Source organism: Nansenia antarctica, assembly GCF_963989245.1.
Source record: "Nansenia antarctica genome assembly, chromosome: 1".
Classification (NCBI taxonomy): Eukaryota; Metazoa; Chordata; class Actinopteri; order Argentiniformes; family Microstomatidae; genus Nansenia; species Nansenia antarctica.
Genome location: NC_137674.1, coordinates 16,653,702 through 16,671,865, shown reverse-complemented (window position 1 = coordinate 16,671,865; position 18,164 = coordinate 16,653,702). Strand labels below are relative to the sequence as shown.

At 42.7% G+C, this 18,164-nt stretch overlaps 1 protein-coding gene across 1 annotated transcript; it reads right to left on the bottom strand.

Annotated features, from left to right (window-relative positions):
• Positions 1 to 11,338: 11,338 nt before the first annotated feature.
• Positions 11,339 to 15,700, bottom strand: LOC308159977 (F-box only protein 47-like; the record flags this gene model as incomplete). The annotated part of the gene is made up of 10 exons (XM_080533815.1): positions 11,339 to 11,448; positions 11,627 to 11,786; positions 11,940 to 12,082; positions 13,023 to 13,163; positions 13,361 to 13,534; positions 13,732 to 13,840; positions 13,926 to 14,003; positions 14,169 to 14,245; positions 14,501 to 14,653; positions 15,472 to 15,700. The coding sequence occupies 10 exons, from the start codon at positions 15,698 to 15,700 to the stop codon at positions 11,339 to 11,341; spliced, it is 1,374 nt and encodes a 457-aa protein (XP_080389941.1).
• Positions 15,701 to 18,164: the final 2,464 nt, after the last annotated feature.

Here is an 18,164-nt window from a genome sequence, read left to right as displayed (position 1 = left end):
GGACCTGTAGGGCTATAGTCTGCTCTCTCTCTCTGGTTTTCTTGCCTTCTGTCAATTGCACTTGAGTTAGTTTTCTGAGTGAGTCCTCGTCTTGTGCCTTCTGTGCCTGAATCTTCTTTCTAAATAATTCTACTTGGTGTGCTATGTTGTCTATATAAACAGCCTTGCTCATGTGTCGTAGCCCCACCACTTCTGCTAACTTGTTCTTAACTGGGGTAGGGAGACCTTGTTGAATCTTTTCCCTGATTATGGCTTTTTCTAACGGGTTATCTTCGGCATCCTTCCCTGTCACACTTCTCCATTGAGAGTGCACACGGGCAACGAACCCCCGGGGATTTTCATCTCCCCCCAGTGGCTTCACAATGACATTGTCTGGGTGAATGTGAGTAGGGTATGTTTCTCTGATTGCCTTCCACAGCTTGCCTCTGTTTGCTGCGAAGAGTTCTGGATCATAAACGGATGTATCGATATATCTATGAAGTCCCGCCTTCATCAATATTTCCTGCATGGTGTCCAATCCTGTAATGGTAGCTAAGAGTCTTTTCAAATCCCCCATAGCAGCGTGCGTTCCTGTCAATCTCACGTCGACTTGCGTCGTCCAAGGGTGGCCTCCATCTTCCAGGACTGGGAGTTTTTCGATCACTTCTGACAGATCCGTATGATTCCAAGGACGATATTCCATCTGGTTACCTCGAATCAGCACTGGGAAGTTCCCCTGAGTTTCCTCTTCTTCCGATGCTGTTTCATAATCGCTTACTTGTGGCTCCGTTTTTACTTCCCGCCTTGGTGTCGCTCCGGACCTTGGGGAGTTCAACCGGGATGCAGGTGATGCTGCCGCTTGAGATTGACGACACGTTTCTCTCTCTACGTCTAGGTCCTGCAGCTGTTGTCTGTAGTCCTCTTCGTTTCTTAGGATTTTCGCACGGAGTTTTCTTGCCCTCCTTTCTCCCTCCTCTTCATCCCTGTCTTCCTGCAGCTTCTTCTTCTTTTGCTTTAAGCTCTCTCTTCTCTTCCCTGCCTTCAGAGACTTCTGCTCATCTTCAGAACTATTTTCTTCTTTTCCCTTCTTATAGCGTATTTTCCCTCCCTGCTTTTCGGCCCTGGCTAGTAGTTTTCTTATCGGAGCACTGTAGCCTCCTTGTGCATTGCTGTCATCACTGGAATCTTTGCTATCACCTCCACTGCCATCTTCACCGTCATCCGTCTTGTCCCTCCTGTCGTCCCCTTTTCCCCTCGGCTCCTCCTTCTTTTTCTGTTTGGCACCTGACCTGTTCTCTGGTTCGAAGTCCACGGTCACTCTCGCTCTTCCCCTCTCTAGTACATTTTCATCCTTATCTTGGATAGTGAAGGTTCCGCTCGTACTTAGGACAGGGACCTGAGGGTAGATCCGCTGAGAATTGTCCTCCAGTCTCTTGGCATAGGGAGGAGGACTGGAGATTGGAGCTGTGTGTGAGAATGGAATGTTCACTTTCTCTTCCATTGCTTTGGCCAATTCATCTCTTTTTTCTGGATCCATGTGAGCTGTTTTCTCATTCCAAGCTAATGCTACTTTCTGCCCCTCTACCTTGAAGAGGTCTAAAATAGCTAACTCTAACCTGCGTTTCTCTGATCTAATCTTTCCTTTTTGATGCGCCTTATGTGCATTGATAAGTATCTCCAATGTTGCAATTAATTGTAAATCAAAGGTGCCCTCTGCTGGCCATGGTTGTTCAATGTCTGCCCAACGAATATTCCATTTCGTTGATATTTCGCTAATCTCCTTAACAAGAGGATTCATTTTTTCCACTATAGCCACAGGAGATGAATTTGCTAATATTCCCTTGTCTGTATTAACAGCCCTCACAATGTTACTGGGTTTGGCTCCCATGTCTGAAATATTTATACTGCTTAATATGCTGAAAATATGCTATAAGGTGTACTTTTCTTACAACCCACCTTCTGTTGCTGTATCTGCTAAACAGATGCTAGTCCAACTCTTAACTGTGTCAACTGTCCACACAGAACACTACAACTCCGGAACAACGGATTGTTTCAGTGGTATTGTGTATTATTGACTTAAATGTAATCTATGTGTATGTGTTTTAATCTAAATGTTTTTTCCCTTATTATGTATGAAGGTGTGTCACTTAATTGCTCAATCAATACTAATTATAGTTCAGGTCAACTTAATTATTAAACTACAAAGGCTGTTCAACACAATTATCAAATTACGAAAGCAGGTCACGCTCTAAGTCTTTCTGATCCACAACCCCTTGCTTGATCAATCCTCAGATAGAAACTGTTCTGCTATTCTTTAATCAAGAACTGTGAAAAAAGAACTTAACTTCAAATAAAAAGATGTAAAACACGAATATTAATCACAACCTGTAAAGAAATCGACTTGTCATTGGGAAGGAATAAAATGATTAATTATTCATTACAATCTGTAAGGAAATCGACTTGTTATTTGAAAGGAACAAAATGATCAATTATCAATTACAATCTGTAAGGAAATCGACCTGCTACTCGGAAGGAATGCACAATCAACTAGACTTAGTCATTTACACTTCATTGATGTAATCCTGTGGAAGAAAACGTCATCCCTAGACCACTATAAACCAATTGATCAAAGTTTTGTGAAAACTGAAAATGAAATAATCTGAATAATTAATTCAATCAATTTGTAATTACTTAAATTAATGGAAGTAACCATCCATTCATCATTGTAAAAGACTATGTCGTCGACCTCAGGCGGATGCACTGATGGAGGACCAGTGTTCCAAAGTGTCTTATCGTATTCCGTCCACTGGAGAGCAGCAAACAATTAAAAATGTCTTATAGTGTTTCATCCACTAGAGGGCAGTAAACAATTAAAAACGTCCTATCTTGTTTCATCCACTAGATGGCAGTAGATAATAAAAAACGTCCTATCTTGTTTCATCCACTAGATGGCAGTAGATAATAAAAAACGTCCTATCTTGTTTCGACCAGTAGAGGCCGCCACACCGAAGATGTCTTACAGAATGACTATATCTTACCTAAAACTCTCAATCTATCTTTTTTACTTTTACAATCTATACATAAATCAATTGTTAAGTGAAAGGAATGAATGATTAGTTAGAATTATTCACTATATCATCATATACATTGATTTAAAACTTATGGAATCAATCAATTGTTTTGGGAAACAGAAAATGAATGATCTGAATAATTAATTCAACTGATAAGTAATTAGTTAAATCAATGTGATACTGAAAAGTCATTCACAACATCAATCTATGCCTTAACCTTTTAGATTCTTTCACCAATATTCTGTTAAGCGGGCCTATTGGCTCCGCATGCTCTCTCTGTGTTTGAAATGTGCTGGCCCCTGTTTTCCCTCCCGTTTTCCGAGTAACCGTACCTTTAAACTTATTTGAAATACCCCGAGATCAATTCACTATATCTCTATTTTTATCAATACTAGTCTATGTGTATGGTTTTATCGTTATCGTTTAAGAGATGAGTACTGAAATCTATCAAACCCGCGCGTGTGTATTTGAAAAAATGGATGTCAGGGGGGAAAGAAGCCAAGACTGTAAGATTAATCTTCACAACACTGCTTTTCCACAATAATTATTATTCTCCACGACACAGCAATTTTCAAGAATATCTTTCAATGCAGTTCAACGTATTATTTGCCAAGATAATCTTATTCAAATACTCCTAAAATGGCATATGCTTTCTACTAGGCCCTATGTGTCCACTGAGTCTGCATCCATTCAGACAAAGAAAAAATTGGCGCCAATTCAACTAGCGGCCTTGTCCGCAGGTCTGACATGCATTCACACAAAGAAAAAATATGGCGCCCTTTTCAACTAGCGGCCTTGTCCGCAGGTCTGACATGCGTTTCAGACAAAGAAAAAATATGGCGCCCTTTTCAACTAGCGGCCTTGTCCGCAGGTCTGACATGCGTTTCAGACAAAGAAAAAATGGCGCCCTTTCTACTCAAACCACGTTTTTCCTCCGTGCTTCTCAAGTAAATTAACAATGCATCCCTTTAAAATAGCGCTATTTTCTGCTCACTAGCACGGACTCTGCTCTTTCAAACTAGGAATTCCGATTCCATACCATTTGAATAGAGCTATCTCCTGACAAACACTCACTTACAAACCACATTAACCAAGCTTTTACACTCTATCAGACTATTGCCTGATACAAACCACATTTATTAGCCCGCTAGAAAAACGTCTCCCCCTAGCTTTGTGCTAATATCTTGTTCCCAAAACAAGACTACAGCAGCTCCTTCTCTGCTATACCACAATGACCACACACACGATAAAAATCGTACAATTAAAACACTTTTCTCAATACAGGTTTTACAACCCGGCTCTCTCTGACTAACCTCTACCCAGTTATATATTAAAGAAGATTCGGTTTAAATATAGCTTATTCGATATACACAGTCTATTTTGCACAGCTTCGCCTTGTACTTACCCTTTGTTCCCCTGAAGAGTTGCAAAACGACCGGTCATCCAGAGCTATGGAAATGTCCCTTCGTGGTCGCCACTTATGTCGAATATTTCTCTGTTTCAGTGATTAAAGAAGAGGTAAAAACTCCTGGCCAAAGTTTAAAAGTATTTATTCAAAAAAGATCATGTCCTCAGATTACAGGCTCACGAAACAGTCACATTCGAGGTAGTCAGCAGAGCAGAATCAGCTCCTCCTTGAGCACAGGGTTTTATAGCGGCCCTCAGCCAATCACATCACAGTATGTTCTTGGCCAATCATGATCCTTCCTTCTAGGCCTCTGATTGGCCTAGACCCTCGGGGGCGTGCATGCGTGTGTGTGTGTGACTGCGCATGTGCGACAATTCGTGTGTGTGTGTCAGCGCATGTGCGACAATTGAAAATCTTCCCTAGATCGTTTGTAATGAAGTATAAAGTATTTAATAAAGTATATTATGAAGTAATAAAAATATACGTGTAATATGTGTAAAATATACGTGAATATATGTGTAAGATATACGTTATATTAAGAAGGCTATTAATGTGTAAAAATATACGACACCTTTCACGACATCGTCTCTCTCCTTGTCAGAATATTTGCGGTAACGTTCCTCTAGTCTAGTCTAGCAGCTCGCGCGCGGTGGACTGAACCATGCAATGAATAAATAGAGGGGTAAATAATAAGGCTTAATTTTGTTAAACATAGACATAGAATTATAATTTGAATTCGGCTACATTAACGTCCTTATGATGATAATAATAATAATATTATTTATAAATATAATATATATTTTTTTAAAGATTCTCATGGGCCCCTGTCAGTGCTGGGCCCTTAGAATCGTCCTAACTTACCACCCCCTAGTGGCGCCCCTGCCTCTATCACTCCATAAATCAGAAAATACTGTCAACAGCCAATATATATATATTATAAAACTGGAAAGTTTGGTGTCTGCAGCCCATTCAGGTTGCACTGGTGGTCGTAGTGGCGAATGTTATTCTGCCTGCAACATCATCCAGCATGAGCGGTTTGGCCTGTCAGTGATGGTCTGTCTGGGGACTGAGGCCTACCCTTGAAGTGTTCCCTTCATTTCTTTGAGCAGTGTAGTGTGTGACTCAATGACAGACAAAGATGTTTCGATCTCTTGGGGGCTGTGGCAACGTAAAACACAGCCCTTGTTGTCACCTGGTAGACAAAAACAAAACATATATTATCGCTTTGTACTGTTACGCCCCCTGACAAGTCTTCCCATTGCCTCTGTTTGCTGGGGCTAGCACAAGGTTTTTGCAGCCAGTGACATCCTCAGGGTTCTATCCAAAAGAATGTCATGGCAAATTAAACAATATATTTAATATATATAAGACATGGGTGTCAATAGTACTTTAATCAAATGGATCCATTCCTTCATGTTAGAAAGAGAACAGCAAGTGAAAGTCAATGGAACACTGTCAGTGACTAAACACTGCAGTACAGGTGTCCCCCAAGGTTGCGTTCTGTCTCCATATCTTTTCTCAGTATACACCAACGACTGTAAAAGTAACCACCCAAGCAACCATATTATAAAATATGCTGATGACACTGCAATTCTAAGTCTCCTTGATAAAGATACAGACCCCTCGGTGCTCCATGATGAGATTAACATATTCACTAAATAGTGCGACAGCAACCATCTCATCTTAAACCGCACCAAAACTCAGGAGGTTGTGTTAGACCCAAGGCAGGTAACTGACCATGAGCCTGTGGTCGTTAAAGACCAAACAATCATCCAGGTGCCCTCTTATAAGTACTTAGGTATTCAATTAGACAACCATCTCTGCTGGAATACACACTTAGACAGCTTATGTAACAAACTACAGCAGAGGCTTTATCACCTGAGGCGACTCAGACTTTATGGGGTGAGAAAGCAGATCATGAGAATTTTCTATCAGTCCATTGTTGAAAGTGTAATCAGATATGGAATAATTGTGTGGTTTGGCAACTTAACTGTACAACAAAAAAACAGACTAGTCAGCATTCACAAAACAGCTATGAAAATTGTAGGTGAAAGAGACTATGTGATCCTAAATAAACTATATGAAAAAGCTGTCCTGGACAAGGCTAACAAGATAATCGCAGACCCCCAACATCCGCTCTCCACAGAATACGAAGTTCTCCCCCTAGGTAGAAGGCTTCGCATGCCAAGATGTAACTATAAGCTCTTAAAACTATCATTTGTCCCATTCTCCATTAAACTAATCAATTCTCTCAAGCAGAAACGATGATTAGGACATGATCACCAGCACCTGCACTTTATCTTAGACACCACTTGAAGGGCCATGTGCAATATTCGAAAACACCACTTGAAGGGTTATGTGCAATATATATTTATACCAAATGATGCCATGTCCAGGTGGAAACTGCTGCCAATGTCACTCAATGTTTGTTGCTGTCCTGTTGTTTACTTTGTCTACTGTATGTTGTATGTATCGTCACTGTTGCACTTGAAGCATGAAAGTACCATGCCCAAGACAAGTTTCCCCTCGGGGACAATAAAGTACAATCAATCAATCAAAATATTTAGCAATGATCTAAATATAATGATGAGACTAGACTAAAGACCCATCTCTTCAGGCCACATCTGTCCCTCTTAAAATACCTATTCATCCCCACTACCCCCCTATACAGTTTCTCTACTGTAAAAAGGATATATATAGAGAGAGAGACTGAACTACATGACATCATTATTGACGAAACACATCCTGCTCTATTCCATCAACATCACTACAGGACAATCCAGGCTTATTTCGATCAATCCTGCGAGATTTATATATATTTTTAAAAGCCTGGATTTTCCTTTAGCGATGTTGATGGAATACCCCCCTGAACAGGTTCCTAACTGGACATCAATAACAACGGTACCATGACCAACCAGATGACCTCTATGAGCTCTGTCTGTATACTATACTATACAAATAAAACACTGTGCTGTACTCTATGCTATGCTATACCTATTCTAACATTTCCTATCTCTGAACCTTATGTACCCGAGGGTTGTCATATTGCACATAGTGTTATTGCACATTCATTTAAAGTGTCGCAGTTTGCAGGTTTGAAATGTTCATAGTTGTGTTTCAGTATTGCACTTGATTTCAATCTAGTAGCTGCCATCAAATTATCTAGATTGTCCAGGGCCTAGAACCTAGGTCTTTGCTGTGTTCAGGGCCTGAATGGCCCTGGGGTAGAAGCTGAGCTTCAGTCTGTTTGTCCTTGCGAACATGGTCCTGAACCGCCTGTCCGAGGGCAGCCGAGCAAAGTGTTCGTACCCAGGGTGGGATGGGTCTCTGGAGATCTTGGAGGCCTTCCTGAGGCAGCGTGTGTTGTACAGCTCTTCCAGAGAGGGGAGGGGGGCGCCGGTGATCTTCTGGGCCGATCTCACGACTCTCTGTAGCGCATTCCTCTCTGCGGATGTGCAGCTGGAGAACCACACGCAGATGCAGTAGGTGAGGATGCTCTCCACTGCGCAGCGGTAGAAGGTCACAAGCATCTCCAAGCCGCTGTTGTGCCTTCTTGATGATGGCTGCTGTGTTGGTCTTCCAGGACAGGTCATCCTGTATGTGCACCCCCAGGAATCGGAGGGTTGAGACTCTCTCCACGCTCCCTCCATCGACGAGCAGGGGCTGGACCTCAGATTTTTTCCTCCTGAAGTCCACGATGATTTCCTGGGTCTTTGACTGGTTCAGCAGCAGGTTGTTAACCTTGCACAGCTTGCCCAGCTGCTCCACCTCATCCCTGTACGCCGCCTCGTCCCCCCCCCGAGATGCAGCCCACCACGGTGGTGTCGTCTGCAAACTTTACGATGGAGTTGCTGGGGTGGACGGGGGTGAAGTCGTAGGTGTAGAGGTTGTAGAGGATGGGGCTTAGCACGCAGCCCTGGGGGGACCCAGTGCTGAGTCTGAGGGCTGTGGAGGTGTGGGAGCCCACCCGCACCCTCTGGGGGCGGTCAGACAGGAAGTCCTTGATCCATGCACATATAGAGTGTGATAGTCCCAGGTCTAGTAGTTTGGTCACTAGCCTGTCTGGAAGGATGGTGTTGAAGGCAGAGCTGAAGTCCACAAAGAGCAGTCTCGCGTAGCTGTTTCCCCTCTCCAGGTGGGATAGAGTGGAGTGGAGAGTCGTCGCGATGGCGTCCTCTGTGGACCTGTGGGCTCTGTAGGCGAACTGGTATGGATCCAGGTTGGGCGGGAGGCGTGTGACTATGTGGGCCCGGACTAGTTTCTCGAAGCACTTCATGATGATTGGTGTGAGTGCCACCGGGCGGTAGTCGTTTAGGCAGCTCACCGTGCTTTTCTTCGGGACTGGGATGATAGTTGAGGTTTTCAGGCAGGGTGGGATGGTGGCCTGGGACAGGGACTGGTTGAAGATGTTGGTGAAAACCCCGGCCAGCTGGTCGGCGCAGTCCCTCAGCACCCGTCCCAGGACGCCATCCGGCCCTGAGGATTTCCTGGGGTCCACCGCCTTCAGCACGCGTCTCACTTCATGCTCTGTGAGGGTGAGGCTGCTGAGAGCTGGAGAGAGTGGTGTTTGTGTTGTGGTTACCTCCGTTCGCCCCTCGTCGAACCGGGCGTAGAAGGAGTTCAGCTTTTCCGCCAGCAGGGGGTCGTCCTCCGCGGCTGTGAGCCTGTTGGCTCTAAAGTTTGTCATGTGCTGAACCCCCTGCCACACCCGCCTGGAGTCGTTGCTCAGGAAGCATTCCTCAATCTTCTCTCTGTGGTCTGCCTTGGCCTCCCGGATGCCACGCTTTAGGTTAGCCCTGGTGGTGCTGTACAGCAGTGTGTCCTTCGCTGAGAAGGCGTTGTCCCTCTCCTTGAGCAGTTTTTGGACCTTCACAGTCATCCATGGCTTCGTGTTGGGGTAGACCCGGACACGTTTGTCCACGGTGGCTGAGTTGGTGCAGTTCACTATGTGGTTCAGAACCGACGACGTGAACTGTTCCAGGTCCTCATGCTCATATTCCTGCCATGAGGTGTCATTCAGGCAGATCTGCAGTGATACGATAGTTCCGACTTCGAGCCGAGGGCTGTGGGCCCCACATGACTCTGGGCCCTAATGCAGCTGCATTGCCTGCATAGTAGTAGTTATACCACTGATGGAAAGCACATGCTTGTAGTTCTAGTGAACAAGCAATGTTATTTGTCTGTCTGTCAAATTAAAGTAGTGCACTCAATTCAGAATGTTGAGTTTGCTCAACTAGTCAAAAAAGTCTCTAGCTTTTGCAACCTCTTCATATACTATGCATGCTATATACTTATTAACAATTCATCACATTGGCAAATGCATCATCTATGCCCATTGAAAAAAAATATTCATTATTCTACCGTATGTAACACTCATTTAGGGACACGGCAAGTCTGCAACTTGACTGGAAGGGGTCCCACTCTCTGTGGATGGCCTGAAGCCACAGATCTACTGTCCTTTGCTCTTTGGGGAAGTAAAGAAAATCGTAAACTGGGACTTTTTAAAATATATTTGACGTACAAAATACTACGCAGCAGCTTTTAGGCATGGTGACACTAGCTTTTCCAATAAGGTCTTATGGTTTGTTTGATGTGTTGGGTTGCTTCTTTGTTCTGTTTTTATTTTATTTTGTTATTCTATATTATCTGTAACAGTTTAATTAATACAACCCAACATGTCTTGTTTGTTTGCTTTGATTTATTTTTTAACCAGTTGTCCTTTTTTATTGTTTACTGTTTGTATGCTTTGTGAAGGAAACAACCAAAAGCTATAATTGCAAAGGATGGGCATAGTAGATCTGAAATCTGATTCGCTTGCATATAGCTGTGTATTCAGTTTATGAGTGGTTACATTTCTCCAGCCTAATCTCTCTGCTGTTTACCAAAGAAAGTGTTGGAGTGATTGCTTTCTTGCATTCCCCAATAGACTTAGTGAGTGCAGAATATGTTTGTGCTATTTTGATAACTTAAACCACCTCAAGTGTCAGTTTAAAATTAAATCCTAATTTAAGTTATTATAGACATTTAATCAGAGATTAAATGTATGTTTAAATTAATCCTGGTCAGTCTTAAACTAGGTTTAAAGTTGGGTACAAAAGGATTAATGGATACAACTTGATTTGTGAATCCTTGTTGGTGCCACCCGACCTGAAAGTTGCTCAATGCTAATGTCTTCTTGATGCTAACGATGCTTAGGTCTCTTTTTACATGGATCCATTCTTGTACTGTACCTACCATGGGTCGGTCTGGTGGTTGAAGTCATAGATACAAATACATTAAAGGACATCAAGACCACAATGCATGTGTTTAATCTGAATACATATTTATTAGATAAATATTAGAATGTCACATCATCTAACTACATACAATTTAGCAAGACTAAAAATCACAATTTGTTCTTCTGACCTGTTTAGAATATGAAATGGTTGTACATAGTGTACACAACAAGACTGCCACTTCATGGGGCAATCACTTTAGATTGTACCTTTATAGTATGTTTTGCCTAATTTTTTGTAAAAACTGTACATTCGCCAAAATTGTACAAACTTTAAATTTGGTAACAATGTTTAGGACCCATTCAAGGTCCCATGTCCCCTTTGCCCCAATTATTTATACCTTAAAATGGCCTTTATTATTTGTATTTGTTGAACCTTCATAAAGTACACAGGTAATAGAGAAATACACAGAAGTTTAATATTACACAAAGCAAAACAAATGTGTCTTTTTTTTTCCATTCTACCCCCGTACGTACGGAGAGGTAGATAAAGTATTTTACATTAAATGAACAGGCGCGGTCAAAACACAGACTCGTTTTCCCAAATCAAAGTCTCTTCTGACAGGAGCTGTAAGCTATATATATACACTACTCCTCTCCTCGATCTCACTCTTTTGTGAGGAACATGTCGAGAATCACAGTGTGGAAGTGAGCACTGGCGTTGAGGATGCTGCAGAACTGGCTCTGGAAGATCGCAAAGTCTTCTTGATGGTTATCTGTGACAAGATCGTTGACAGTTAGAAATCCGCATATGTCTACTTATTTTAACTGTTTTTCTATTAATGTGTTACCAAATAATATGCCCTTAACTTTAAGATTATTTTAGTGCTACAAAGCTTGAAGGAATCTGGACCCTGATCTGATACGATAGTCTAAGTGCCTATAACAACTCACCAGCCACCATAATCTCGTACATCTCCATGGCAACGTCTGAGAACATGTTTTCCACGGCCTGGATGAAGGACCACTTGTCAGAAGAGGAGGAGAACACCTCACACACCTGCTGCACCATCTTGACGGACCAGTTCATGGAGTACCCGTCCTTCTCACACACCTGAGAGGGGTAACCAGAAATGTCAGTAGCTCAGGCCGGTTCAGGCAGTACCTTCCGTTAAGTGGGCACAAAATGGGGGAAATGTGTCTCTTAGGTTAAAAGATACCGGAACCCTAGAGCAGATAATAAAGTTATTTAGCAGCAGTGACTGACCAGTACGAGGTACACAATGAGTCGTAAGCTCTCAAACAGGCGTCCATTGAGGGCCTTGCTGGCCAGCACGCTGTAGCACACGCTGTTCCCACACAGGAACAACAGACGAGCCACATTCTCCATGTGCCATGCCTGGGGAAGGACTGGAGGCCAACAGAACCAGCACAAAACAAAACAACTGTCATTCATACACACAGCATTCACACTTTACATTAACATTTTTGACATTTAGCAGACGCCTTTATCCAAAGCGACTTACAAGCGCAGTACATTTATCGCAGCCCGGTACACACATAAAGATAATCTGGCCGATTTTGGCCCAATTTCCCCCCTTCCGACCAAGGACAGCAAACGCCCGATTATCGGATGGCTCTAAAGATTATCCTACAAGATTATCCTGTGGTGTGAGGTGTGTTAAGAGTCAATTTCTCCCGACAATCTGCTCGGAAAATGGTCGGGGCCGACGATCATAAATATTAGACGTGTTCAATATTTACGATCAAAAGTCTTCTTGTCTGTGGTCAAAACTGACAACTCCCAAGTCCGATTGTGACGTGGAATGGAATGTAGCCACTCAAGAAGCCAGCTGACTGACGCGTCTTCTTCTTTTCGTTCTTCTGCACTTTATTTTCCCTGTAGCACATGGCTGCCTCTACAGGTCAGTCAGGGTACTACTACCCTGTTCACGCGAGACTCCAGACTGTCGGAGGACAGATCTTTATGCATGTGGTTGTATATTGGAGCACACCACACACAATACGATCAAGACTGTTCAATCCATGATTTTTTATCTTCATGTGTGGGGTCTCTCTCAGATAATCAGAAAATCCTTATATGTGTACCAGGCTTAAGGTAAGTGAATCATCTATACATCAGTCATCATCGCACATGATGGTGCACTCACCATTTGCTTAGTGAAATCTATAATCCTATGGTAATGGTACATACTGTACGTGTGGACTGACCAGACATACAGTATATACAGTATACAGACAAAAGAGTGTAAAAGGTTTGTCTACCATTCCTGGGTGTGTAAAATATAATCATTCAAAGTTGCCAAGTCCTCTGGGCTACTGCAGTTACCTATGAGCTCCTCCAGGATGGCCATTATGGTGTCGGTGGTCCAATCTTTGGCTTCCAGGTCGCTGTGTAGCAGGATGAGAGCCTTGGCCAGGTCGGACTGGGCCACCCCAGCACGCAGCTGCTCCTGCCAGCCTAGCGAACCTGGAAAGAACATTCCCTTACACTACACATGCACTTTGCCTTGCAACTCTGGCCAACCAAAAAACAAGCATTTCATTTGTTATTATTAACATTAGAATTTCACCATGTAATTACTAACAAGTGATTTATATACTGTACAAAAGTGCAACCAGTTTTTTTAAGGTAGAAACCGAGGAGGCCCATGTTGTCCCTCTCACCGTCTGGTAGCAGTGGTCCGTAGAGGATGAACAGCAGCCGGGCTTGGCTGACAATGGGCCAGGGTTTCAGGATGCGGGTCAGCCAGAACAGAGTGTCCTTGCTGTTCTTCCAGGGGTCCAACAGAACCTGTCTGCAGAACAGACGGATCTGTTGCTCCAACAGCTGACATGAACCTGAGGGAGAAAAAAGACATACGGATCACTCACGTCTCTCACACTCTTTCAATTAGCCTTTTTGTTTGTTCTCTCTCTCTCTCTCTCTCTCTCTCTCTCTCTCTCTCTCTCTCTCTCTCTCTCTCTCTCTCTCTCTTTCTCTCTCTCTCTCTCTCTCTCTCTCTCTCTCTCTCTCTCTTATAGGGACAGACACTCACCTGGCTTTCCTGTGACCACTGACATGATTTTCTGGGGTAGATTTGTGAAGTCGCACAGGAAGTTGAAAACTCTGGGCCACTCCAGCTCATCCCAGCCGGCTATCAATGTCTGTCAGTCAAACATTAACCATCTCAATACAGGATTCAGCCTTTGATATTAAATTGTCTGATGTTCTTTGTAACTAGGCTCTCACCTGTTGAAACGCTCCATAGCTGGAGAAGCCTCGGCATTGCACTGATTTAATGCACTCTTCCATCATGAAGCAAGGAACCTGAGTGGGAGGTAACAACTGTGTTAGTCTAAGTAAGGTTAACTAGAAAATAACAATCTATTCAATGTTGTCAACTGTTTGGTTTGTTTAGAAATGTGAGAATGTTTGTAGAGCACACACAGCTAAACATTGCCTCATCTGTCCTCCCTCACCTCTCTGTCTTACCTGTGAAAACTTGCTATATATGAACGTTAGCCTATCCTTTGTTGGCAGCAAGAGGGTACATCTCTTGAACAATAAACCTGAAACGATGAGCAAAAACCACAAGAATGTAACATAGTGACTATATTTGCCAACCAGGACCACTTGCTTTCCTCATCGGACCCCCTATGAAAGGAGATAGAAATAATACTTTGGTCTATCTACCTGATAAAGAATTACAGCAGAAATAATGTGGCTCTGAATATTAGTTTATTATAAACATGTGTGTTCTTGGCCAACCAACTAAGTAAAATAAAGGTAAATTAATCAAATAAAGCTGTTGAGGAGCCTCTCACCCAGCGATGTGTAGTGTTCTAGTGAGGACACCTCGGTGGAGTGATGACACCCCTGTACGATGATCCTCTTCCTCCAGGTCTGAGTGGAGACATAGCCCATGATGTAGCGACTGATGGCCTTGGACACCATGCTCAACACACTGATCTGCAACACTTTACACACAACAAACAACGAGGCAGGGAGAAACATCTCATTATAGTTTTTCTCAATTGCTAAAACACATTTCACAAAACTTTCCTCCATTTTCCCAAAACTCTAAACACAACACACTTTTCTAAAGCTACATAATCAAAACTACACTACAGAGGATCCATTACACACAATAATACTCACTGAAAACAATGTTCAGGGTGTGATGTTTATTTATTTATTTATGGAACTATACCACACACACACACACACACACACACACACGCACGCACGCACGCACACACACACACACACACACACAGACACACACACACCACAATCATTTGCAACAAGTGTCTTACATTTTGAGTCGTTATGTTTAATGAATGAAGCTAGGTGTGTTCATTGTGTTCAAATTTTGCTGACTGTGGCAAGCATTTTGCATCACATGAGCTTTAATTTGAGAATTTGAGCAGAGTTTTTTGCAACTTGTGTTTTAGCAAGACAAAATGTGTTTAGATTTATGAGAAAAGGAGGATTGTGTTTTGTGAATTGTGTCTTCATGTGAAATGTGTTTATGGTTTTGGCAAATGGGAGCTAGTTTTATTAAATGTGTTTAGAGAACTGGTCATTTGGTTTAGAGAATTGGCTTTTGTGTTTTAGCAATTGGGAAAAACTGTAATTCAGATGCACGTCATTGGAGCTATACATATGTAAGACCATTTAGTACCCTGCCCCTGGTAACGGCTTCAATCAGAATAGTTCAGCCTCATAGATATGTCTCATCTAAATAATCATAATTCACCCATCCTGAAAAATGTCCAAAGCAAACAGAACCCACCAGAGAGTCTGTCCAGGATCATGTCAATGACCTCGGGGGCCAGCCGCTCAAAGAAACAGTCGCTGGCCCGAACCTGACGACTCTGACTGCGGGTCGTGATGGTCCTGACGGGATACGGCCGGCGTCTGCGGGGATACGGCCGGCGTCTGCGGTGATACTTACCGGCGTCTGGGGGATACGGCCGCCGTCTGCGGTGGGTCACCGTGAATTTCCTTGTCACTTTCGCCATAATAACTGGAATACTGTCAAGCCTTTATTGTCCCACAGATAATCTAGAAGCGAAAGAAATAGCTAGTTAGTTAGTTAAACTTGGTGGTTAGCCACAAACTGAAAAGTTGCTGGCTAGGATAGCTGCATGAACTTACCTAGCTGAGGAGAATGGCACTTGTCAATAAACCTTTGAAATTGTTGCCTTACTGAGCTTTAAATGCTCCTTCACAAGCTGGTATGTGTTCAGGTAAATATTGACACCACTGACATGAGACAATATAATAATAAACTATAATATATCTAAACTAAAGTCACCGACAGTTTTACCTCAGCCAGCGAGCTGCTATTGAGCTTGTGTGCTGCACAGTTCCTGCTCCCTCGCGAGGACACTCGCTGAACAACAAGGGGTGCGTTCGTAAACACGCACTGGAAATCTGATCAGCACTCATGGAATGCCTGTTGTCCAATCAAATTACTTGGTCCCTTTATGACGTTGAACCCAGTGTGCGTTCCGGCGCTTTCAGAGCAAATTTACGAACGCACCCAAGGAGCGCTACCGCGAAATACGATCAGCTCGCGCCGTCATCTCGAATGAATGAATGGTCTTTATTGTCATTAATATAGTACAGGTACCAAACAACGAAATTTGGGAGGGGGGGCTCCCCTGGTGCTAGGAAAAATAACTAAAAACAAGAAGGGAAAGGAGCTGGTTTACATAAATAAAGGCTATGTACACTATCCACTATAAGAGATTGTCAAATGGAGTGTGAAGATTCCACCCCATGTGAAGGCCACCTGTAGACTCACCAGCAGAGGGCAGTGGAGTCCTTCAACTAACTATGAGGACTCACTTAGAGCATCAATGGTTTTAACCGTTGCCAGGCATAAGAGACCAACTATTTAGTTAAATCCATGTGGAAGTGCACACATGGAGAAATGGGACCCAGCACTGGTCGTTGAGAATAGTTATTTACATTTTCTTAATATGATATATAGGGTGGGTTGCCCCTCTTCTGTGTTCTACACACACACAGAAGTTGATTTAGTCGATCACGATGAACAGGATAACACAATGTTATTATATATAACATATGTATATTAATGTATATTCGTATTATAATAATTCAATCGACACATGTACATTTTGTATATTTATTTCAAGTCATCCACACAATAAATAGTGACATAATTGAAATCAGTTACACAGGACAAAAAGGGTTAAAGTAGCTTTGTTTATGATTTGAATGGCAGGCACTTAAACAGCTATTTGGTACACACGACTAGAACACGTCTCTTGAAACAGCTGCTGGGAGAACCTTCTTTGATATTTGGCAACACAGGCTCAGGAAAGTTCAAAAGGAAACGATTTGTCATAATCAACCATAACAAAACCATAGTTCAAAAGGAATTTATTTTCATAATCAACCATAACAAAACAATATACACATATTCCATACCAAACTGTCTCCTTCTCCAAACAAAATCACACAGAGACACACACACACACGCACACACACACGCTCACACACACACACTTTGGAGTCATTGTCAGCATCATGCAGTGAAAGAGCTCAAATGAACCTGCACGGTGGTACTCTGACAAACACCCAGGCTTTAACTCTTGTCCAATCAGACTGCAGGTTCTGCTGCGGGCTATTGCTCTGGAATCAGCTTCCAGACAGCAAAAGTAGTACTTCATCTCTTTTTTTTTCTTTTTTACCTGGAAACAATTGTTACTTTTTCATGGCTTTGCTGTGGTGGAGAAATGAAGTACTATTTTGGCTACGACGCGTTTATGGAAACTGATCCCTGGTCCCTCAATGAGCCATAAGGCTCTGCTAACATCTAGGTTCAACCCATTTCCACAATTCTCATAGGTTTGAGCTTATCATAAGATTTGGCACCCCAAAAAAATGTAAAATTAAAAATTACTTGGCTTTAAGTCCTCTGGTACCAGTACTGGAGTGTGACAGTGGGCCCCAACCAGGTGACTAAGGGTTACACCCTCACTTTACACTATCGGGCTAGCTGCAATAGATTTTGGTCATACATGATTGTACACTTTCCAGACAGAAAAATAATTATTATCATTATTATTATTAGTTCATTAATAACAAACAGTGGATGTGTGAAATGACCAGACTAGTTTCAAATCAGGTCTGAGCCGAGATAATCATTGAAAATCATGTCCTTTTGTTCAAGGACTATCTAGTCATTAGGAAATAGTCCCTTCAAATCTCCCTTGCATGCTTGTTGGCACAGTGGTACAATCTGAAACCCTATTCACACGGGACGAGTGTTGTCTGGATCTCTAGTCATTTTGAAGAATTGCAGAGGTCGTCTGTGATCTTAATCCTGTGAGAATCAAGCCATGTCCGTTATTTGTAAGGTAAAAATTCCACTGCAAATGACCTACCATATTCCACCAAACACAGAGGTCATGGGATAAAATGAGTCCCATGCAAATCAGCATCTCTGTGATT